The 23,682-nt window shown below is 51.3% G+C and overlaps 8 protein-coding genes across 8 annotated transcripts; 4 read left to right on the forward strand and 4 right to left on the reverse strand.

Annotated features, from left to right (window-relative positions):
* Positions 1–558: 558 nt before the first annotated feature.
* On the reverse strand, positions 559–2,581 carry HETIRDRAFT_237518 (uncharacterized protein; the record flags this gene model as incomplete). The annotated part of the gene is made up of 8 exons (XM_009546649.1): positions 559–754; positions 820–958; positions 1,045–1,167; positions 1,273–1,412; positions 1,610–1,719; positions 1,980–2,037; positions 2,253–2,358; positions 2,461–2,581. Coding segments are annotated over 8 exons (993 nt in total), but the record flags the coding sequence as incomplete, so codon positions are not given.
* Positions 2,582–2,819: 238 nt separating this feature from the next.
* HETIRDRAFT_108848 (uncharacterized protein) lies at positions 2,820–3,959 on the forward strand (the record flags this gene model as incomplete). Its single annotated transcript, XM_009546650.1, has 2 exons — positions 2,820–2,893; positions 3,101–3,959. 2 exons carry the CDS (start codon positions 2,820–2,822, stop codon positions 3,957–3,959), a joined length of 933 nt encoding a protein of 310 aa, XP_009544945.1.
* A 4,606-nt stretch (positions 3,960–8,565) lies between these two features.
* On the reverse strand, positions 8,566–8,797 carry HETIRDRAFT_315547 (uncharacterized protein; the record flags this gene model as incomplete). Its single annotated transcript, XM_009546651.1, has 2 exons — positions 8,566–8,717; positions 8,764–8,797. Coding segments are annotated over 2 exons (186 nt in total), but the record flags the coding sequence as incomplete, so codon positions are not given.
* Positions 8,798–9,618: 821 nt separating this feature from the next.
* HETIRDRAFT_315078 (uncharacterized protein) lies at positions 9,619–9,942 on the forward strand (the record flags this gene model as incomplete). Its single annotated transcript, XM_009546652.1, has 1 exon — positions 9,619–9,942. A coding segment is annotated over one exon (324 nt), but the record flags the coding sequence as incomplete, so codon positions are not given.
* Positions 9,943–11,454: 1,512 nt separating this feature from the next.
* On the reverse strand, positions 11,455–11,809 carry HETIRDRAFT_426210 (uncharacterized protein; the record flags this gene model as incomplete). The annotated part of the gene is made up of 2 exons (XM_009546653.1): positions 11,455–11,694; positions 11,744–11,809. The coding sequence occupies 2 exons, from the start codon at positions 11,807–11,809 to the stop codon at positions 11,455–11,457; spliced, it is 306 nt and encodes a 101-aa protein (XP_009544948.1).
* Positions 11,810–13,050: 1,241 nt separating this feature from the next.
* On the forward strand, positions 13,051–13,885 carry RNase_P_6 (RNase P; the record flags this gene model as incomplete). Its single annotated transcript, XM_009546379.1, has 4 exons — positions 13,051–13,238; positions 13,291–13,442; positions 13,498–13,599; positions 13,650–13,885. Coding segments are annotated over 4 exons (678 nt in total), but the record flags the coding sequence as incomplete, so codon positions are not given.
* A 4,153-nt stretch (positions 13,886–18,038) lies between these two features.
* Positions 18,039–20,384, forward strand: HETIRDRAFT_416722 (uncharacterized protein; the record flags this gene model as incomplete). Its single annotated transcript, XM_009546654.1, has 4 exons — positions 18,039–18,185; positions 18,241–19,291; positions 19,346–19,506; positions 19,557–20,384. 4 exons carry the CDS (start codon positions 18,039–18,041, stop codon positions 20,382–20,384), a joined length of 2,187 nt encoding a protein of 728 aa, XP_009544949.1.
* Positions 20,385–21,206: 822 nt separating this feature from the next.
* HETIRDRAFT_382672 (uncharacterized protein) lies at positions 21,207–22,728 on the reverse strand. The gene is made up of 7 exons (XM_009546655.1): positions 22,688–22,728; positions 22,546–22,619; positions 22,369–22,493; positions 22,242–22,309; positions 22,044–22,179; positions 21,824–21,961; positions 21,207–21,726 (listed from the first exon to the last, which is right to left on the reverse strand). Exons 1-7 carry the CDS (start codon positions 22,700–22,702, stop codon positions 21,239–21,241), a joined length of 1,044 nt encoding a protein of 347 aa, XP_009544950.1. The 5' UTR covers positions 22,703–22,728; the 3' UTR covers positions 21,207–21,238.
* Between the last annotated feature and the right edge of the window lie 954 nt (positions 22,729–23,682).

Genomic DNA, 23,682 nt, shown 5'->3' on the forward strand with positions numbered 1-23,682 from the left:
AGATGTTGATACAGACTCGAGTGGGTATGCCGCGTACTGCACCGATGATGGGGTATAGGGCGCCGATGCCGCGGGGGTGTACTGCGCCGGCGCGAACTGCGCGACGGGCGACGAGGAGGTCATGTAGGGGGAGACGGAGACGGGAGCAGGCGCATATGCGGAGGATGCGTATGGCGCTGTCGCGGGTTCCGCAGCCACAAACGGTTGTGGCGAGGCGTACGACGCGTACTGTCCCTGGGATTGGGACTGGGAATGTCCCGGTCCAGGCGGTGACGTCGTCCTCGCGCGCGGGGCATATACCTGGGCTTGGGCTTGGGCTTGGGCTTGGGCCGAAGCCCCAGCCCCAGCCCTCTCCGGCTCCCTTCGGTGTCCAAACGTCACCGAGTCGTTGCTCATCTGCCTCACGGGGATCCTCCCATCTGCCCTCGGACTCGCCGGGTACTGCACGCCCACCTCCTCCGCGCGCGCACCGGGCCGCTCGTATCTCCTCCCGTCCGCGCTATACCCACCACCGCCGTCTGTCCTGAAAGTCGGAATCCGACCGGGCGCGGCCGCCCGCGGGTCGCCCGAGTATCCCACGGCGTGTCCGTGCGCGTCCCACTGCTGGTGCTGCACCTGGGACTCGGGGTCTGCGGAAAAGGTGCGCGCGGAGGGCGCGTGCAGCGGGATGTCGGACTCCGAGCCGCGCGGGTTGAAGGTCGTGCCGGAGGAGGACGCAAAGGCCGAGTTGCCGTAGATTTCGAGCTTGTTCTGCCTGTGTGAGGGAAGAGAGCGTTCATGAGCATCGGATAGCCAGGAATGCAGGTGGCGGAGACGTACCGGGCCTTGCGCCGGTCATGAATGACCACATGCCGGACCTGGCCCATCTTTCGGTAGATATACCACATAGCGACGATGGTGAGGATAAACGTGAGCGCAAGCACGACGTCGCTGATGATCTTCTGCTCTGTTGTCTCAGCTAACCGCAGCGGTAGCAGGTCGCAGCGCGAACCAATAATTTGTCAGTTCCGTTGCGCAAATGCGAGGACGAGAGAGGATACGCACTGCCAGCGCCCTCAAGCAGCACACCGAGGTACACGGTGACGAACTGCTTGGGCAGGGAGAGTATAGCGGCGAATGAGAACGTGATGATGCCCATGCCACACGTGGAGAAGATCGCGGTCGTGACTGCAAGCGGCCCAATTTATTGTCGTGAATCCACATATTTTTGCGATCGCCAAGAAGTCAGAGGTCAGACACGCATACAGACCACAACTCGAGATGGGCACGCACAGTGTCCGGGGATGGCGCTCAGCCGCGCAATAAGCGCGATCTTGAAGCCACCGTCACGCACGACACGCGCGAGACACGCGTACTGTATGTTCGTCTTCTCAAGCTTGTCGCCGCGCGCGCGGCAGCAGTACTTGAATGCGCTGCGTGGCAACGATCGAGAGGATAACATGCGGCACGAAACACGCGGAACCGAGGCGACAAGGCACGGAGAATCAAACAAAGGGGGTTGATCAGCACGATGTGAAATTCGGGAGAGTGAGAAAACAATAAAGTGAAGTCCAATAAAGACAAGGAAAAAATACACAAAACCAAAGATGGGGCAAAGGACAGTACGCACTAGAAGTTACCCACTTCGCCGATGAAGGTACCGGCTGCGACGATGGCGAAGCCGATCCAGAGGCCCCAAACGACGCCGCAGAGGATGGCGACGATTTCGTGGCCGAAGAGCTGTGTGCATACATGAAGTCAGATGTTGATTGTAATCAGGATCGACGCTTTCGGGAGCATCAAAACGGGTAAACGGGTGAAGAAGGTAGAAAAGGGGTCAGCACCCAGCAGTCATCGATCAACGACTAATATTCAACAGATGGGCCGCAAGTGGCATATGCTCGTATGGGGACATCTGTGATGGTGGCTGACGAACGCGAGAGATGCGGCTATGCGCGTGGCTATGCCACCGAAATAGGGGCAGAAGACGAGAAACTCACGGGTGGGAAGGAAATGACGAAGAGGATGGCGATAGGGATTGTCCATCCGGCGGGCAAGCTATGGGCGAAGTCAGAAAAAAGGGGTAAATGGAGATCGGGCGGTGAAGAGAGGCGAATGAACGTTGGGCGGGCGAGCGGATTCTGGTGGCTTAAACAAAGAAGAGACGGACGAGACGGACGGATGAAGAGGTGGCAAGGATGATGGCGATGGAGACAGCCACCGCAGGGGGGAAGGAAGGCAGTCAAAAACGGAAGAAGACGAAAAAGACTCACTCGTGCATCCAGGTGGTCTTGGGTGTGAGCCAGTGTACGATTTGTTTATGATAGATGGTGATGAGGGCGGTGAGAACGCCGATGATGGTCAGACCGATGTAGTACCCTATAGCATCCGGACACAACACACAGTACGAACGCAACGCCGCCCGTCGCCAATTCCAGATCGGTTCCATGCCACAAGGATAAAGAAAGGACGGGGACGCACAAAGCCACTCCCTCCGAATCCAGAATCTCCAGCTCAAGAGCGTCTTCCAGTCGAGGAGACTGTCGCGGGCGAGCTCTGCAGCCTCGCTCGGGGTTGGACTGGGCGTACGCGAAATCCTGCGCGGATCGAGGTCGCCCTCGCCCTTACCCTTGATTGTATTTACGCTGCCACCGCTGAGGCCTTTGTTGTAGTTGGTATTGACATTGACGGTGCTGGAAGAGTTGAGGGCGTATGTAGTGCCGTTACCGTTGGGAGGGTAGAGGTATCCGCTGGAGCTGGGGCCGCCATATGCCGGATATGGGGAGGACATGGTGGTCGTGAAGAGAGAGATGGAAGAGGTTTGAAAGAGAGCGGTGAGGATGAGCCAGGGGGCTCCGGACGAGGGAGGGGAAGGAGAGCAAGGCGTAGTGTGGTGCTCGAGACGCAGTTGCGAGTGTGTTACGTACGAGGGAAGGACCAAACTGTTGTCTTTGCGCAGGCGAGGGGCGTCTTCCCACCGCGACATGCGCACCCTCGCCTCGCGCCTCCTTTTTGTTTTCTCCCGCCACAAAAACACCAAATACTACATCTAGCACTCACCCTAATTTACCTCGACACATCACCTCTTCGCCGCAAATTGAGCACGACCCTGCACTCGAAGTGGCCCCAACTTTTCCTCCGCTCCTTTCCTCGCGACGCGCAACCTCATCATCACCGCTAACCCGACGCTCACCCACGAGGAAGTAGCCCAACAACTGGCAAATGCCTGGACCGAAGAAAACAACGCACGAAAGGCTGAATACGAGCAGCAACAAGGCGAGCTGCAAGCAGCTAGGGACGAAGCTGACAGGCTTGCGCAAGAAGAAGAGGATCGGCGCCAAGAGGAGCAAGCGCAGAAGGAGCAGGCAGAGCAGCTTGAGATAGAGAAGAAGAAGCCAAAGTTGAAGCTGCTGGACAGATCGAGGACGGTGGGTGACCAGATTGATTCACGCCCCTCCGCCTACGCTCTAAATAAGCTTGAGAACCATGAGTACATCGAGCCATGGTATTTCACAACAGAGGGATGCCAGGATGCCGCCGACTACCAGCACACTGTCGCAGACGAGACATTCGGCCTCTCCAAAGTTGACAACTTCCTAGCGCTCCGTGCCGTCTCTGCCTCCAAGGCCTCGCGAAATGCCATCAAAGACATGGACCTCACCTGGAGGCAGATGGAAATGGCCAAGAACCTCCTGCTCTCGTACATGGGAAAGCTCAAATGGCCGGACGAGTACGTACAAAGCCTGGCCGGTTTCTTCATCAACATCGACATGAGCAGTATGCGCTCCCGCCCTAACGGAGAAAGAGCCCTCCTGGTGTACCAAGCCCGGTTTCGTCGTGAATGTGACGCCATCAAACCCAGCGAAGCCTTTGATATTTCGGTCATCAATCAAGAGCTCCTCAGGAACATCAAGGACGAGGTGCACGACACTGTGCGCGCTGAGGCTCTCAAACAGGTCAGCTCATTCCCATTCCCATAACCTCCTCGCAGAACAAGCGCTAACTCATCCCTTTTATAAGTTCCCACCTGTCGCTTCGCGACTTTCACGCAGTGCTTAATGGTATTTCTTGGGGTTAGGGTTGAATCTGAGTTTTGCAGTTTAGTTTTAAATGACTATGAGGATTGAAATATCTTGTGTTAGTTGCAGAATATGCATTGATTATAGGCTACCTACAGTCTGAGTGTGGTCTGTGTGTAGTCTGTGTGTAATCTATTGTTGGCTATATACTTGTGACTTGATTACCTGCTCTCATTTTGTATGCTTTTATTGTATATGCTCTTATTGTGTGTGCTTTTGTCATATGTGCTCTTATTGTGTGTGCTTGAATTAGGTGTGCTCCTATTGGGTATGCTACTATTATATGTGCTCCTATTGTATGTGCTCTTGTTGTATGTGCTCTTGTTGGGTATGCTCTTATTAAGTGTGCTCTTATTAGATATGCTCTTGTTGGATGTGCTCTTATTGTATATGGTGTGCTTTTGTTAGATATGCTCTAGTTGGATGTGCTTCCATCATGTGTGCTCCCATTGTATGTACTCCTATCATATATGTTCCTATCAGATATGCTCTAGTTAGATGTGCTCCTATTATATGTGCTCTCATTATATATAATGTGCTCCCATTATGTGTGCTTCCATTGTGTATATTCCCATTGTGTATACTCCCATCACATGTGCTTCTATTAGATGTGTTTTGGTTAGGTGTGCTTCTATTATGTGTGGTATGCTCTTATTAGATATGCTCTAGTTGTATGTGCTTTGATTATATATGCCCCTATTGCATATGCTCCTATTGCATGTGCTCCTATTGCTTGTACTCTTGTTGTATGTGCTCCCATTGTATATGCTCCTATTGTGTGTGCTTCTATTGTGTATGCTTCTATTGTGTATGCTCCCATACTCCTATCATGTGTGCTCTTATTGTATGTGCTCTTGTTGTATGTGCTCTTGTTGTGTGTGCTCCCATTACATATGTTCCTATTGTGTATACTCTCATTATGTGTGCTCCTGTTGTATGTGCTCCTATTAGTTTTATTGCACTTCCCTTATAGGTTATTGGACATTTTAATCTAACTTGAGTAATGTTCTTGGAGTTTTCTACCACTGTAAATGACATATACACAGAATGCATAGATTTAGCAGGTATTGAGTTGAAAATATAAGGTACATTGATGGTTAGAGTGAGAATATTTTGCCTTGTGCTTTATGGATTTTGTCATATTTTGTCAGGTTCCCTTTTTGGATTTTTGGTACAGAAAATGCTTTAATCAGGAGAAGAGAAATTAATAATTTGGCCAATAAAGTAATTGTTTTAGCCTCGCACTTCGTGCTTGCTGCAGCTATTACTGCAGTTTGTCAGGTTTGGCTCCTTGCGCTTCATGCTTGGGTTCTCACATGGTTTTCATATATTGCCACATGTGATACTGCCCTCCCATTCTTTTTAGATCCACCCCTCCAACCTGCTGCACCCACTATATTTTTGCTGCATATGCTACATGCTGTAAACACTACATGCTGCAAACACTACATGCTGCAAACACGGCACACTACGCGCTACACCCACTACGCATACACCATGCCTCTTCCATGCCCTGTGGCCCAACCTGCCATATGCACATCATGTGCTACATAACCTGCTTTTCCCTATTGTCCTTCCTCCCCTTTGGCCGCTGCATTTCCTTATGCAATCTGCCACTGCTTTGCCTCACCCACTACATGCTGTACATATCTCATTGTTATATACACCTAATCACAAATTTCCTTACTTTGTCCACACATGCCACCCTCGTGCAGGAATATACGAGCACACCCTGGTCACCAGACCATGAGCAAGGGTGCCACTAGCATGGGCATCCACATCCCCCCTCTTTATTCTCACGCCCTTTTAAGTGTTCACGCTCATGTTCCCCTCTGAAAGCTCCCTCTAGCAAAGGGCAGTCGTCCTTTCCACTATCAAAATATTGAGCTTGAGCATCCTCTCCCCTAGACAAATCCTCTTTTCACCATGGCGCAAGCACCCTTGGCCCTTCAGCCTGCACTATCTGCCTTGGCTGACACCAACACAATATTGTGCAATGCAATGCAAGCCTCCTCTGGGATGGCTCTGGCAAGCCACAATGCTATTGCAACAGCAAAGGGTGACTCATCACCCCCACTGGGCAGTAACTTTGCTCCAACTAGCAGCACCCCAATAGCTGCTCTGCTTTTGGGCATGACTCTAAGCATGAGTGCTCAGGATGTATAAAAATGGATTACAGAGCTCAGCTCTGTCCTTGAGCACAGAAGGAGTAGTGCGCACACCCTCCTTCATGCTGATGCTTGGCTCACCACCCTCACAGCCACCAATCTTCTCAGTAAATACCCCCTCCTCCCTTTGCATATCAATTTTGGTTTCAACACTAGCATTCCCCCTATCCTTTGTACCTATGCTCCTTCTAATAACCTGTCTATCCCTGAGCACGCACATGTATTTAATCAAATTATGCAGAAAGAATTCAGTTGTGGATGCTACATCAGTTCCCTCTCAGGGACAGAAGTCGAGCTCCTCTTTGGCCCCTTCCAAACATCCCCTATTTCCATAGTCCCTAAGCCCAGGAAGCCTGGGAAGTTCCAGCTTGTCCAGAACCTCTCATTCCTATGTCACCCACTTGAAAGCATTTCCTTCATTAACTTGGCCATTGACTCTAATCTTTACCCCTATACCTGGGGTACCTTTGCAACTATTTGCCTTCTCATTTGGAGGCTACCCCCAGGCTCACAGGCAGCAGTATGGGATGTCTCTAAAGCCTATCAGTTTATCCTAATTATCCCAAAGCAATGGCTGGGCCTTGTTGTCCACCTCAAAGGGCATGACCACTTTGCAATTGACACATGCAACTGCTTTGGGCTTGCCTCCAGTACTAGTATCTACAATGAAGTTGGTGACACTGGTGCTAACATCTTCTGTGCCACTGGAATTGGCCCACTCTCTAAGTGGGTTGACAATCACATATTCCTCCGAATCCTCCGACAGTACCTCAACTCTTACAATACCCTTTGGGAGTGCACAAGCCTTGCTATCACAGCAAACAGTGGCAAGTGGCATGATGGCGGGTGTCTATGGTACTAGGGCAACACCATGCCTAATGGCAGGCTCAAAGAATTTGATGAGAATATGCAACACCCAATCAGGGACCTGTCAAGTGCTTCCCCTAGATCCTCCACAGACACTTTTTACACCTGCACAATTGCTGATATTGATCATATTTCAATGCCCTTCGGCTACCACTGGGAAGCCTCCAAAGACATCCCCTTTTGCTCCCGCCCCTTGTTTATTGGCTTTGAATGGGATCTTACCGCATGTGAAGTCTCACTGCCTGATAGTAAGAAGCAAAAGTATCTCAATACAATTGAGGCCTGGCTGGACCACAGAGCACATCCCCTGGAGGAGGTTTACAAGCTCTATGGCAAGCTGCTACGTGCCTCACTGGTCCTACCTGTGGGGTGCACTTACCTCACAAAACTGGAGGCCACACTCAGTTTATTCGATGATTGTCCTTTTATGCTATGTACCCCACCCAGAGGCACTTCTGAAGATCTGCTCTGGTGGATCCACAAGCTTAGGCAGCCGACCCTCTCAAGACCCATCCCTGGCCCATATGAGCTCCAAAACACCCTTGCTTTTTCAGATGCTAGCTCAGGGATTGGCATTGGCATTATTATCAGTGGGTGCTGGCATGCCTAGAGGCTCCTACTTAACTGGAACACAGATGGCTGAAACATTGGCTGGGTGGAAGCAGTCAGCCTTAAACTCCTCATCCAAGCTCTCGTCCCATTCTCTACAGCAGGCCTTCACTACAAAGTTTACAGGGACAATTGGGGTATTGTTGAAGGCTGGTGGAAGGGACGCAGCCGCAACAAGCTAACCAACAAAGTTTTCAAGTGACTCCATAAGCTCCTGGAATCCTCTGGCTGCACCTATCATATGTGCTATGTTCTTAGCACTAGCAACCCTGCAGAAGGCCCATCCAGGGGAATCTACCCTCTGCTTCACCTCCTCCTCCCAGCAAACCACATTCCTACCCAGCTTCGCCCTTTCATCATAGATTTTGATGCTGACCTCCTCCCCACTGAGTGTCACCTTCTTCAAGAGGGTACTTCCCCCATGAGGCCCCCCAAATTCCCCCGGGAGCATGCAGCAGACAGAACCGTCAACGATGAGCTTTAGCACTAGGGAGACAAACTCCTTATGGCCTACCAACTCTAGTAACCCATAAAGTAGGTGGAATACACCTTTAGCCAGTCCGTATTCCATGGCCACACCCTCTCGCCTACACCCACTAACCAAACCCCTCTCCCATTGCAAATGATATCCAACCTGAGCCCACCCTCCAAAGCAACAAGCGCCACAACCCTACCATCCTAACCTCACTCTGATCCCTTCAATACTCCGCTCACACATTCTAAACAGCCAGAGGCTGCTCTTCCGGCACCTGCTTCTACAGTTATGATCCACCCTCGACACAAACAGCTGTCCAACAAACCTCAATCAAGCTGACATGTAGCGCATCTAGGATGCCATTATACATGCCTAGTCAGACTCTATGCTAGAAATCTACAACACAGGTCTCCTCACCTTTCATGTCTACTGTGACACAAAAGCCATTCTGGAGCTCCAACGTTGATATGCTAGAGGTGGCTCTAAGTGCTAAGCACAACACTAAAACAACTTCTAATGTAGGGGTGTTGGAGCTAGTATCTGATAAAGGAATTGTCAGTGATGACTTTAGAAATTGAAGGCATACTGAGAAGCAATGGGGAGTGTGAGATTATAGCACCCGAATGGTTTCAGGACTATGCTGAACACCGACCAAATGTTCGATCGGTCGTGTTGGCGATTTAGTCAGTAACGAGAAGGTAGTATTGTGACTGATAACTACGTGCTTCAAGAGCCACATAGGACTCTGACAATATATGAAGGACGATGGGGGGTATAAGCAAAGAGACGAGTATGAACATGAATAAGGCTGAATAATGAGGATGACAAGTTTTTGAAAGTTGATGAAGACAATTTTGATGGTTAAGACGAGTGCAAATGAGCTCTAAACTGTGGGGTGTGAAAGCTGGTTTATTCCAGAGTTGTATGTAGGTTTTTATAGTAAACAAAGCCCCTAAGTAAAATATCAAACAAGAAACGAGAGTAGATGTTGAATGGGCACCAAGCCTTGGCGATCAGAGAAGATAAGAAGGTAGATGAGATGTCCATATAGGTTCTGAAGGTGATAAGGTAAAAGATAATCAGCGATGGCAAAATCCCAAACATTTGGGATCCATTGCTCAAGTGTAGGTAGCAGAAACAGGCATTGGTGAGCCAATGAAAATAAAGAAGACATAATGTATGACCAGGGTGGCCAAGTAATGGTGCAAGATTGTGTTTGACCAACCATGTGAAAGTTGGGAAGATAAGTGATAAGGACTGACTAACTTATGGAGCACATTGGCCAACAAGGAATACTGGCTCTGATCTCATAAACACCTATCGTAATACTCCTATACAGTCATAGTAAGTATGTGAAGCATAGGCAAACTGACCCAAGTGCTGCCAAACATCCTTTAGTGGGCTATGGTCAGTTGGGTGGGGCTGACTGTGTTCGGTGTAAGTCAGCATCTTTAGTACTCATCTAGTGCTGTTTAGTATCTCCCTAAAGCTTCCCAAATACTTCCCTTGGACCCTAGTGCAAGTGTATGCTCATCAATGTGCTTCTGCCAGCCCTGTCCTCATTTCTGCATTCATCTCTACCCTCACAGGCACATATTCCAGCAGCGCCATTAAGAACTATATCTATGGAGTGCGTGTCTGGCACATTCTGCATGGAGCACCATGGAAGCTCAATGATGATGAGATTAATGCTTTAATGACTGGTTCTGCACACACAGCCCCAACCACTTCATGGCACAAGAAGCAAAGACTGTACACACCATAGTACATATCTGCACTCTGAGAAAAATTCAACCTCAGTGACCCTGTTGATGCTATTGCACATGTCTTATGACCATTTTTTATACTGCCACCAGGCTGGGGGAATTCACCATCCCGTGCCTTGGAGGGTTCAACCCACTGGTCCATATCAAGCCCTTGGATGTCAATGACTAATAGGACCTTCAAGGAAAGAAGGTCAAATCCTTTCATATTCTGTGCACCAAGACCACCCCAGCTGGCAAGGATGTCCACTGGGCCAAGCAGCACAGCTCCACAGACCTGAAAGCTACCTTCACAAATTACCTGGCAGTCAACCAACCACCACTGAACGGAGCACTCTTTGCCTATAAATGGAAGAACACCTACTAGCCACTCACTAAGAACAAGCTACTAACACGCATAGCTGAGGCATCCAAAGTGGTGGGGCCAGACCCACTACAAGGACATGGAATCTGCATAGGTGCCACTCTTAAGTACCTGCTATGCAGCCACTCATTTGAGGTTGTGAAGCAGATCGGCCACTGGTCCAGCAAGGCATTCACCGGGCACCTAACCAAACATGCACAGATCCTCGTGCCATACCTGCAGGCAGCCCTTGAAGTTCACGATGCCATGATTTGTTACACCATGCCACCAGTCTGATGACAGAGCATGGTAAGCACTTATCCTCCTCCTACTTGCTGAGATTTACTGTAGCAACAAATGTGCACAAAGGCACAGCTGTATGTTTTGACTTCAAATGGACTATTACATAATATGTTACCAGTTTCCTTTTATGGACTCACTTGGACATGTTACCTTGTGGAGTTGATGCCTTGGTACTATACAGTTCCTGTTCACACTCCGAACATACTATTGTTACCATATGTTCATCATTATCGAGCACCTCAGTCGTTGTCTACATGCACTGAGGTGAGCTACTATACCATTCGCACTTTCGTAGACCCTTTACTGACTTACCATAGTCAAATATTCATTTGCTCATGCTTTTATTAAGTACTTATTATATATATCAGTTGTTGTCTACACGCACTGAGTCATTCATTTGCTCGCGCTTCTATTAGTCGGCCTCGTAAACTCTAACACTACTCCCACGGGAATGCGTGGCTTACTGTATGTGTCGTCGGACTCCTACCGCAGTGGGTTCGCAGCTTGCCCGTTTTCCCCTTGGAGTTCATTTTTAGGGGCCAGAAAGCGTCTGCGCTTTTGCCCACCTACGCATCTGTGATCTACAAATGTATTTCTCATACATTTCCTATCTCACACAGTTACGAGCCCACAGCGTCATCGCAAAGACGTCCAATCCTCCATAGCCGCCAACACCGCCGCAACCCAGAACGGCGATCCGTTCCCACGCCTAAATCATTGCCCCCTCCAATCAGCCAATTGTCTCGCTCTGCCCATCAACGAACACTCGTCCTCCGATGCTCTTCGTGGTTTCTCCACGGCCTCTGTTCCCCGTTCCCTGCCGTGCTCTGGTTCCAATCCCGTCGATGCGCAGCAGCACCTTGTTTTCTCAGCACGTCTCTCCTCGACCTCCTTCCCCATAAGCCCATCTGCACCCGTCTCGCCACTCTGGATCCCATACATATGCCCGTGGCACACCGAACGCTTGTGAGCGTGCTCGATTCGCTTTCTGGGTGTCCATAGGGACCGGAACGCCCCTCCTGCTGCTCTCGTACATCCTGCTTACCATAGCAGGCGACCGCGCCCTCCAACTGGGCTCAAACTGCCAGTCCTGCCCCCTAGCTCCTAGCTATGCGGCCATCTGCATCGTTTATCAGCGCACCGGCGCTCCTGCGTACCGGCCAATAGGAAGATGCAGTGCGCACGCAGCTGCCGAGATCTCGAGGGGCACGTTCCGCGACCATCACGGTTGTGCGTCCGAGTTTCCATTTCGTATTTTCTTTCGATTTTGATTTCTTCGCGCGCTCGATGACTGAGAATTGGGAGCGACAAAAATAGACATCGCTCCCTCGGCCTGATCTTGTGTCTGATTTGTGAGCGCGTTCGGGATCCAGCGCGGCTTGTGCTCGTGTGCAACGTGAACCGCGTAGTCGTTCTTGTGTTTACGCATCTGGCAGTTCGAGGTTTTCCGTAGATCTTGACCCGCCCAATGTGCGTGGAAAAACATCTCGCGCCACGTACACACAATATTTTCCAAGTTCGCACGCAGCATCAGATTTGTATCGGCAAGTATGGTTTCAACTCGTCCACCGCTTCACTTCATCACGACAGATGCATCAACTTACCTCTGAGCAGTACACCTCTCGAAAACCCACATCCTTGACCATCTGCTTGAAGTGAGCGCCGTCGGCCATCTATTTATACCTCGGCTCCCTGTATGCAGTAGGCTATCGGGTTGTGGTAGCGGCCGAGTCAGCATCATCAATTGAACTCGACCTGCGTCTAGATTCGTGCTAGGTACGATTTATTCTTCCTCTCATTGATCAACGCCTACGCAACGCAGCGCGCCGAACTCCTACAACCCATAATGGACGAACGGCACCCAGCGCGCAAAATTTTCGTTGTTGTGGTCCTCACGAAGCTTCTTGACTGCAAGGTGGAGCGCTCGAGCGGCCTGCGTGGTGTCGGGAACTGATCGCTGATGACGACGGCCCCAGGATTGAAGATACGTTTTACGGACATCTCCTCCAGGGCCATGAAGAGAGATCGACCTGTCCCAAGGTCAGATCAGCTCGAGGACACCGGACGAATCGAGAACGATGCATGCTACATGGTAGCCACCACTCCGCAGAACCCAGCGAACAATCCTCGTCGCCGCGAGATGCATGGCTTCGTCGGGAATCTATCCGTCCCCCATGCCCGTTTGGCACGCACTCAGAAATGAGGTTGGCCAACAGGCTCGAACGCATATCGGGATGTGGGCCACCTGGCCTTTCTGATCACATCGCGTTGAAAGCGCATCTGCGAGGCTGTTTAATGAGCTGAAATGATTAGAGCGTTGTGTAGGGCGGAGAATGAGAGTTGAAGCAAAGTTGCCTCCTCGAGGTCATCCACTCGACCTTTCCGTCCAAAGCGCATCAAAATCGCAATTGCCAAATTGTCCAGCGAGCGATATGAATCATAATTGGGGGAGGCCGCATTCACGTATCACGAGCGCATCCGTCACCAATTTATCTTGTTAGAGAATCCAGAAAAGAAGGGCAGGATCGCGCTACTGCATGCTGCGCAGGTGGAAAAGATGAAGAAGGCAAAAGAATGGAGACGGTTGGGCGTGATTGGGCGGAACGAGGTTGTCGAAAAGGGCATGTGGAAGCTCAAGAAGGAACAGGAGAGGTGCGTGTCGATCGCTACGCAGACTGGATTATGCTTATGATCTTTGCTGTAGATGGGACTTGTTTATACCATTGCGTCGTCTGTGGTTAGGATATATGTCCGAGTTATTGGGTCTTGCCTCCCCTCCAGCCTCGGGTATGCCATCGTCTGCGGGTATGCATGCAAAGTTGGTCAAAGCCGACTTCCATGGATCAATCATGACAGGTAAATATCTCATTACAGCTGCACAACCGTATATACCAAATTTAGCTGTCTATAGTAAGGCGAAGCAATAAACCAGCGCTGATCGGCCTCTCGGGAATTGTTGTGCACGAAACAGAGAACGCTTTCAGAGTCGTAACACGCACGAACAAATCGAAACGTAAGTCTTTCGATTGATCGCTCCAAATTATATACGTATCTTTGCCACAGTCATACCGAAGCATGGCTCAGTATTCGCGTTCGCGGTCCCCCTCTACTCCACCCTTGATACACCAAGCTCCTCATCGCCTGCGGCCGGACCTTCCTCGTCACAATCATCGAAAACAAGCAATACTGTGCTGGAAGCACCGCACATAGAGTTCGAGCTGTACGGGAATCAATTTCAGTTCCGTTCTGCGGAGCGAGCATCAAAGAAGTTCAAGCCGAAGGAGACCATTGAGCTATAACATGGTCGTTACCATATGTCCCTCCTTGTCCCACCGAGATCAAAGGATGTGAAGCGTATCTATTTTATAACAGGTTACTCCACGCGATCGGCTAGCGTGGTACAGACATTTATCGCCATACAGCGCTTCATCCCCGTGTGACCGATAGCAACGAGACCTACAAGTCCTTGCTTGAACATACCCGTCAAATTAAAGATCGACTACTACTCTGACCCGTGCTCTGGTGGTAGTAGTATGGACTCAAGGACGTTTGCAAGACAAGATGGGAAGAGCAGGTCGTTAACAAGGATTTTAGAACGAGTCGATGGAGAGCGTTTGGAACTTACCGAGTCTTGCAAGGTATTGGTAGCGCATTGCTAATTTTACTGAACTCGCCCAATACCTTTCAGTACCCTGTCAACAACATTGTCACAGATATTTGGTAGAGATCACATCCAATAATGCGGACGATATGTATGCACGTGACTCTTCGCAACAGCACCAAGTCGCCCTCCGAACATGCCGAAAAGCAAAAGTCTTCTCGATATGGACGTCAGCGAGAGATATCCAGGTTCGGAATCGACGCTCATCAGCATCTGAGGGTCGACCTGCAGAAGCAGAATCAAAACAAAATCAAATTTCTTCAGGAATCTGGAGAGTCTAACGAGAGTATCAGCAGGTTGGAGATCGTTAAAAATATGCGAAGGGACACAAGGTACGTTAGGGAAGGCGCAGACAAGTCTAAAGCAGCGACTTACTCTCTACTGTTGAATCTGTCTCTAGTACTATTTTCACCTTGGTGATCGACCCAATTGCATCTTCGCGTATCGACGATGCCTCCATCTCCCTCTCTGCCGCCAACTGATGTACCGCTTCAAAACATCGGCCCGAGATCAAGGTATATCACAGATTGAGACCCCAATCTGAGACCCTTGTGTTTATGTCGTGTTGTCTCTAGTCCTTCAAGCAACAAAATGCAAAAGCTCCATCTCACACTATGGCATCAGGAAATCGGCCGATGTCTGATCCAGGTCTGAGAGCTTCTGATTGTTCTGAACTCAGATGGCTCAGACCAATCAGAGGTCAGAACAAGACTCTGCCGTCAGGAGGTTACCTTTCTGCATCTGTCTTAGTTCAGACCAGTCAGAGCTCATCCAGAACAATAGTCAGAGATTTGGTCATTAGCTCAGACCCTGTCTGCAGCCTCACACAGGTATTTCATACAACATTATTACCATCAAAATATTATCATTCTACTGTATGCAAAATACTACGAACAAAGGACAGCCCTGCATCTAAAATGAGCACACCAGATTGTGAGTGGCACATAGTCCTCCATCTTGGACTCTATTTGAGGCTCGACAGTCTGCGCATGGCAACGAGAGGGTCAATGAAAGGGTATGGGTGCAGGCAGGGGGGGAAGCAGCAGCAAGAGAACACAAGCCCGCACTCGTCTTGTGCAAGCATGGGTGGCTAGGATTGGCAGCGGCAGCGAGAGGGTACGAGTGCAAGCGAGGTGGGCAGCGGCAGCAAGAGGATATGAGCGCAGGTAAGGTGGGCGGCGACAGCAAGAGAATACGAGCATGCACTTGTCCTGTGCGAGCGCGGGCGGTGAGGATCGGCAGCAGCGGCGAGAGAGCATGAGCGCGGTCGCAGGTGGGTGGCGGCATTGAGAGAAGATGAGACAAAATGAGTGCGGGTGGGGGGAGTGGGCGGTGGTGAGAGCAAGAGGCAGAGCGCAGCGTGCGCAACGACGGTGCATTGACGTGGCGATGGCACGTGCCGCTGCCACATCTTTGCTGCCCTGCTTGCTCTCCCCGCTGCTGTCCACCACCACCTCTGCTCGCGCTTGCCTTATCTCGCCGCTGATGCCGTCCAGTGCCACCCCCTTTGCCCACGCTCATCTTGTACGACGAGCATGTGCATGCCTCCTCTTGTCTTGCCGCCGCTACCATCTCTGCCCGCATTCGTACGAGATGAGCGCGGCCTTATCTTGTCTGATCTCACTGTCTACCAACTCAGATCCTCTCGCTGCTGCCGCCAATCCCTGCCCATGTTTGCACAAGACAAGCTCAGGCTTGTCTTCTTTCAATGCTGCTGCCCACCTGTGCCCACACTTGTACAAGACAAGTGCAGGCTCGTGTGTAATTAGCATCTTTATGATAAGATCACTGGCTTGCATTCTAGTACTTTACAAGTATGCTACTGCCAGTTCTCAATTCCTGTTTATCATTCTGAATAGTTCTGAGTAATGTCTGAGTTCAGAATGCCCAGAGGCGACAGAAGCCCTCAGAACTCTCAGACAGAGATCAGACATCTCAGACCACCTAAGAGATCTGCCAATTTGCTGATGACTGGTTTCATCTGTTTGCATGGTTTCCAGTCTGCGCAGCGAAGGCTTCTCTTATGTCATCTATCACTGCCGAACGTCTGTTCACGGAGACGGACTCATTGGTATGTTTGATGACATCGCCCCGCGGTGTTCTCCTCTGATCCCTTTCTTTTGACCTTCCCTCTAGTCCCCGCGGACGCCCTGGCACCTTCTCGGATGTTACGATTCGTCCTGCCCACAAAGAATGACTTTCTCAGTACTTTCCTCGTCGCGAATTTACGCCCAACAACGATGTTACCTGTTCAGCCAGGAGGTCAAAGTCACTGGCGCCGGTGGAAACTTGGAATCTTTAGAGGAAGAGCAGGCTGATTGTCAGGTGGCCAAGTCAAGTTGGGATATCATGCACCAGAGTCATCCGCCAATTCTGGGCATGTTTTCGAACGTTTTCGAGCTGCTGTGGACCTTGTGGCAGCGTCGGCAACCCCCTTGACCCTCAGCGTATTTTGAGCGTGGCGAGCTACGGTGGTATGAACCGAAGTGATGCACGAATACAATATAGCGGGGATCAAATCTTGCATCGAGCAACGACTGCGTCCAGACGCTGCTGAGCTGGCAAGTCGGGTGTGGAAAGATATGACCGTCGACTGAGTGGGAGGCGTTGACATGTGTGCCACAAGACACTGTGGCAACCAACGAGACTGCTGTGGTGTAGAGACACCGGAGGATTCCACGGATGCTGTGAGGCATGAAGAAAAACAATTCCGTGCAGTACAAGGTGGGTCTCGCCAGGACGATCAGTTTCCTCAAGATCTGAGGCTGGACGTCCTCCGTCCTGTCATTGAGTGTGGTAGCTCACGCGTGTCACTCGCACTGCACAGCCGTGGTGCGGCTTGGACGTCCGTGCGTGACTTGACATCTGTCCCTTTGTATGATGGACATCGTCAAACACCGCCTTATGCTTGCTTCGTCCAGCTTCAGGAGATCCCCTTAGAGGACGCCTTCCGTCTTTCAAAAGTGCGCTTCTCACTATTGTCTGACTAAACTCCGATCGATTTTATTGACCACGTCGACCGCGGTGGCGGGGCACTGCAAGGACTGATTAAGACAGTGCGACTGTTGCATATTTATTATTGCGCTCGCGTCGTCTTTGCAAGACATCGATTATCTTTTGAACAAATGGGTACGACCTACTTTGCCTTGAGGCAATACCGGCAAAGTAAACTGAAGTATGGATACAGGCACACTGGAGCTTCGCTCAAGCGTCCATGGAGTTTTACAGCCTATTGTGTTTGCCACATAGGAGAGTAACATGTTAGATGCAGGGAGCGGATGGGTCTTTTGACGGAAACTGAGTAGTGGTTGATCTCGAAAATGGGATACGAGAACCAGCGAGCTTGGTTTCAAACGGAACGCCATGGATATCAAAGCCGTGAACGCCATGGCCATGGCTGCCACGGAAGATTTAGGGATGCGGATGAAGGTATCGGAAGGAGAAGGTGCTAGAAACAGGTAATAGGGGTTGCAATGAAAGAGTGACCCATTCGCGGGGCTTGAATTATGCGGCGGCGGATCCTCAGGCCTTCAGGGTTTCAATTTCAACGTCCTCGATCTCAGAGCGTCGCAAGACCACTGGGTAAAACGAGCATTGGTTGTTGGACTCAAGCACTAATTATCTCCTGTAAGTTCTCTTCTCATTCCCTTGAAACTCCCTTGACGAATATGTCTACTCTGCTTTCTCAAACCGGCGGCAAACCATAGAAATATAAAGAATCAGCTACTCAACGATTTAGTCTTGCACGTCCTGACAACGCCTCCCATCAATATCCGAAAAACGCCGAAGAAATGCGGGATGAATTCTGTGGGCCTATGCCCGTCGATAAATTCATCGATACTTTCATGCGCACTGAGACCGTTCATGAACTTCCGGAAGGCTATGTCGATGCTTTCAAGGACAAAGCTACCGGTGGTATAGGATTCGAGGGCCGATTTGTGAGTATTCCATAATTCTCCCATCGGACCATACCTCAATCGTTATATATTGTAGATAGCCGCTGTGAATGAAGCCGACATTTGTCCTAATCTCGTCCTCGTCAACACGACTTTCAAAAAGGATTTAAATCGGAAACCCGATATATCTGTATACAATGCGAGCAACGTACCAGAACTCGGTGCGAGTTTCAAGCAGATGGAGGTACCTATCGAGTGTAAACCGTTGGCCGAAGATCCGTTCGTGGATCTGAATACAGATGCGAAGCTTGGAAAGGGGCATTCGTTTCAGCACATGGCTGATAAGGCCATATATAACACAGGTCAAATCATATCGTACACCAACGTCATTTTTCAATCGCAGCCCCGATGCTTCGTCTTCTCGGTCCTCCTTCTCCAAAACTACGCTCGTTTCATTCGCTGGGATCGTGCTGGTGCTGTCGTTACCGAACGCTTCGACTGGCGGACGAACATCGTTCATCTGGCGAGATTCTTCTGGCAATACAACTATCTCTCTGACGAGCAGCGTGGACACGACATCACGGTATCGAGGCCAACAGTGGAGGAAATTGAGATGACAAAGGTGGAATTGGACAAACGGGCCAAAATCCTAGCGCGTCTGAGGGGTGAGGATGAAGTGAACCCACCCAAGCGATACGCTTCGGACGACACGTTTCGGAAGTTCCTTGTGGTAAACAAGAAGGATCAGAGTGAGCACTTCTTGGTGGCATCTCAAGCGCAGTACCTAGGACGGAGCCCGACTGGTAGGGCCACCGGAGGATACGAGGCGTTCGATCTTTCGACGAAGAAGCTTGTATTTCTCAAGGATAGTTGGAGATACGTTGCTGACGGGGTTCATAGAGAGGGAGAGACTTATGAGATTCTGGCGCAGGCACAGGTTCCACACATTCCTCACGTTCTCTACTCGGGAGATGTGAGAAACCAGGCGACGCGAACCCATGAATTTGCACATATAAGAAAGGGCTCGGAGGTCAAGGAGATAGAGAAGCACAGGCATTATCGGATTGTGCTGAAAGAAATCGGTCGTCCATTGTCCGATTTCAATTCGACTTTCGAATTGTGCTCTGTTATTATGCATGCAATCGAAGGTGCGTTTCATATTATAGTTCTTTCTCTGACCTATAGCTAAATATGCGCTATAGCTCATCAAAAAGCATACAATGCTAAGGTGTTCCATCGGGATATCAGTGGCGGGAATATTTTGATCACAGATGAAGGGACTGGACTCCTTATTGATTGGGATTTGGCAACAAATCTGTCTGACGATGGCGAAGTGACGCAGTCTGCGTTGAATTCTATGACGGTGAGTCTTTTCTCCCCGCTTGAGAGACCTCCATGTGATTTGGCATGTAGGGAACATGGCAATATATCTCTGCGGATCTTCTCAGAATGAACAAAATTCATGAATTTCGCGACGATCTTGAATCATTCCTCCACGTCCTTCTCTATTACAGCATCCGATACGTCAAGCATGATGCTTCGCTCTATGATGAGGTTTCTGGCGCAGTCTATCGTCATTTCGATAGCGCATTCAGAGATCGCGCGCTCCAGACTCGTGGAGGACAAGGCAAAAAGGACTTCTTCAACTATGCGCCGCCTACCGAGCTCTCATATGCAACCATTAGCAAATTCCTTCATCCCGCGCACGCCACACTGATCAATGATCTTCGAAGGTTATTCATCCCAATCTACGTCAAGATAGAACCGGACTTCGAAACATTGTTTCCTTCCAAACACGATGCCCTGAAGCAATTGGTTTCCTCAGAGAAGTACCTCCAGATATACAAAAAGCAGCTTGGCGAGGATGGATGGCCGACGAACAACAGAAGCTGTGACATGCTCGATTTTTGGCTTCTCCCTTCTGTTATGCCAGTTCCGCTACGAGCGTTTGAACTACGAGCGACGGAGAAACGCAAGAGTGATGAAGCCGGTCTCAGCACTGAAGGATCTAAGAGCAGGCGGCGGAGAACCGAGCGTGGGGTCGTGACCAGCAAGGGTTCTGGAAGCAAGCACCAGAAGGCGGAAATTGGGGCCCACCACGGCGAAGAATCGAGCAAGTCGCAGACGACGGAGAGTGAGGACCCAGACGGCAAGGACTCCAGGGCGGGAGAAGGTTCCGAGAGAGGAAGTCGGAGGATAGGAACGTTGGCTGTCACGGTGGCTTCGGAGTTGGAAGGGTAAGTCACCTTGGCAGAGCTCGTCGTGTGTTACCATTGTCCCGAATATGTCCTGCGTACTTGTTTCGCCGCTTATTTTTGTCTGGTTCGTTCTCCCAAGCCTTATTCTGCCCCTAGCATGAGTTTGGTATAGAGTTCCTTCTAAAATATATGTCACTGGTGGATAACCTGTGGTTGTGATACTTCTCCAACCGTATCGCGATTTGGCCAAAGCAATATCCGGGAACAAAGGTGTGGTGCGAGAGAAAGATCTCGTCCAAAAGTCGTCACTTATTCTAAACTAGATTGCGCCTTCAGTTCCAAAAAGCGCTTGCCTGTGTCTTCGCTGACTCAAACGTAGACACTGTCAGTAGAGAGTCAGAAAGAGCGATGCGGAGAGATGATTCTCTGGCGGAATACTGGGGATGTTGAGGCAAGACGCAGCAGAGAAAAATAAGGGCACCACCTGGGAGCTTAGTACACGGAATGAGAGATGTTACCGCTCGTGTCGCGAAAGGTCAGGTATGCAAAGGCGGAAAAAAGGCAGCAATAAATACGGACTGTACGTATAACGCGAATCTGAGTCTTGATGACTTCAGAGCTCCGGCAGTGGGCGATACCCAGACAACAGGCTCACGAGAACTTTACAAGTGATGACAAAAAACTTTATAGATCCTTGATGTGCGTAGGGAGTGAACATCGTTTGATGTCCAGCACTGCCAGAGGTAGCAGTCTTCGGGGTCCCTCGTGAACGCGGCCGCGGCGACCCCAGTTCCGTGCCACACTGGCGCGTTCTATCAGTCGACACCTCCAACGTCTGAAATTGCCAATCCACACCATTTACACTACAGTTTACATGTGTGAATTGAGCATCGTAGCCTACAACGGAGTGTACACATCTAGCACCTTCTCCATTCTCACCATATCGTCCACGGTTTCCACAATCGTCTCCTCCCACGTCTTGAACGTGTCCATCCCCAGCACCCTCCGCGCGCTGCCCCCGTCAAACATCGCATACTCCTCTGGGTCTTGCTCGCTCTCTTCCCCTGTCAGCACCGGCAGCCGCGCCCCCAGCTCAGGCCGCGCCGCACGCAGGTGCGCGACGGCTTCGCGCCAGAGCCCGTACCCGCCCATCACGACCACGCGCTTCCTCTTCTCTCCCGGGCGTGCAGGCGGCGCGGAGAGCGCGAGGACGTGCGCGCGCGCGGCGTCCGCGACGTGTGCGAAGCCCGGGTTGACGTTCTGCGCGTGCATGGGTCTGCCGGGCGGGCCCGCGATCAGCGCGTACACGAGCTGGTTGGTTCCGGATTTAAGCGAGCGGACCCACTGCCCGCGCCCGTACGGGCCGTACAGCCAGGGCGGGAGGACTGCCGCGCGGTACATTTCGCGGGTGGGTTATTTTGTTTTATTCCAATCCGTGAGTCGATGGCCTTAATTCGCGCGATCGGACGGCGGGTCACGTACTGGATGTGGCGTCGATCGCGGGGTTTGCATCCGCGAACACCCAGAACTCCTGCTCTGCGAGCTTTTTCGCGACCGCGTAGACCTCGCGCGAGTCGACGCCCGGCTGCGTGGCGTGCTCGTACGTCAGGGGGCTCCAATCTGTGGGTCCCGACGACGGCGCGCGTGAGCGGGGGTGGGCGGGCAGGCAGGGACAGAGAGGCGGGGAGGGGCGGGCGCGTACCGTGTTCGGTGAGCGTCTGTCTTGTCCATTTTGTGCGTGTGTCTAGCAGGTTGATCACGCTGCCCGTGAGGACGATTTTCTTGGTGCCCGAATCTGAGGCGTGCTGGAGGACGCGGCGCGTGCCGGAGATCGTGCTCTGCGAGACCGATGGCGTCGTCTAGAGGACTCTGTTACGCATGCGGTAAACAGATGGCATACCTGTAGGACGACCTCGGCACTACCGGCGCCACCCAAAGGTGTACCGACGTGGATGAGCGCATCGACACCTGTCTCATCGTCGGCCCGGATCGACGACAGCGAAACCCAGGTCCTCCGCGGGACGCACCTTGAAACGCGCTCGTGAGGTCGGACGTCGTCAGGTCTTCCACGACGACGACTTCTAGATTATCCGCGTGTTCGGAGGAAGCATACGCCTGGCGGACATGCTCCGCCTTTTCACTACGCGCAGTCCTGGTGCATAGGCTAGAGAAATGTTCACAAGGGAAGGGGCGAGCACACGCACCCTCTGACACGGTAGTTGGCTTGAAGCAGCTGCTCTACGACATGAGACCCCACAAAGCCAGATGCGCCCGTGACCTAGTCCTCAAACCGCACATAAATTCACCACTCCCACACAGAAAACGAATCGAATGTGCAGTACGTACCAGGACGAGTTCCATGCTCTCAATCGCAAAGATGGGGAGAGTGTCCAGATGGTGTGGAGCCGCCTGCAGCGCCCCCGCGTCTGCTTTTAAGGGCCTTCTTCGAAGAAGCGGCGCGCCCGGCGACTTAACAATTCGCGCTCTCGAACCAGGCCGGTGCTTCTCATGCGCCAAAAACGGGCACGGCACGGGTAAGGCGCCCTGCATCCAGAGATCGCGCTGCGATCAGGTCACTAGAAGGCTTAGCAAGGCAGCTCGGAACTCTCGGATCGATCGTTGCGGGGCTGAGGTGCTCGTGATTCTCGCAGATCTTCCCAGCGGAGGTTGGAGAGCGCAAGCAAGCAACACCGTGCGCGAGCGATAAGCGGCGGTGCAGGGCGACCACAAGCGTCTCATCCTTCTGAAAAGACGCCAACAAGACGCTGGGCCTGACTCACCCTTCCATATACCAGTCAGCGAGAGCGCGGCGTTAACAAAACCTGAGTCGAAGGCTGCTCGACATCCATAACGGTAGCGACGAGGAGCTGCGCAGCATGGAGGCACCAAAGTGAGCGCGCCCAGTTTCGCCCATCCCATCCTATGTGCGTGTTACCCGAGGCCTTAAAATCGGCTGCAGAGCTTGATCTTCACGGATTGCATCGTGTTCCACGTCGTTCGAACGAAACAAACGAGCGAGGCTGACGGTACAGACCTTGCTCGGGCTGATGTCCCTTGTGTATTGCTGCACCGAGCGCTAGCGCTTGAGCCGCGCAGAGTAAAGGAGCATGGTCAGCAACAATCATCTGACAGAAAAGAGACTGCGGATGACCATAGCACAGGAGATTCATGGTACCTTTCCATTCGACTGACCGTCGATTTCGCGGAAGTTTGAATTTTGTACAAAAACCCGCATGTCGAGGCCCGGTGCTGGTGTTCCTTGGACATGCCAGGTCTAATGCCGAGCGCCATTTTCAGCAACCATCTACTTCTGTCTTGTAGTCATCAACTGTCGTTCGCCC

This window comes from Heterobasidion irregulare, assembly GCF_000320585.1.
Source record: "Heterobasidion irregulare TC 32-1 unplaced genomic scaffold scaffold_04, whole genome shotgun sequence".
Taxonomy (NCBI): Eukaryota; Fungi; Basidiomycota; class Agaricomycetes; order Russulales; family Bondarzewiaceae; genus Heterobasidion; species Heterobasidion irregulare.

Coding starts and splice junctions, on each gene's coding strand:
- HETIRDRAFT_382672 (XM_009546655.1), bottom strand. Junction 22,310..22,368: donor CCTCACGAGCGCGTTTCAAG/GTGCGTCCCGCG, acceptor ACGATGAGACAG/GTGTCGATGCGCTCATCCAC. Junction 21,962..22,043: donor ACAGACGCTCACCGAACACG/GTACGCGCCCGC, acceptor CGGGACCCACAG/ATTGGAGCCCCCTGACGTAC.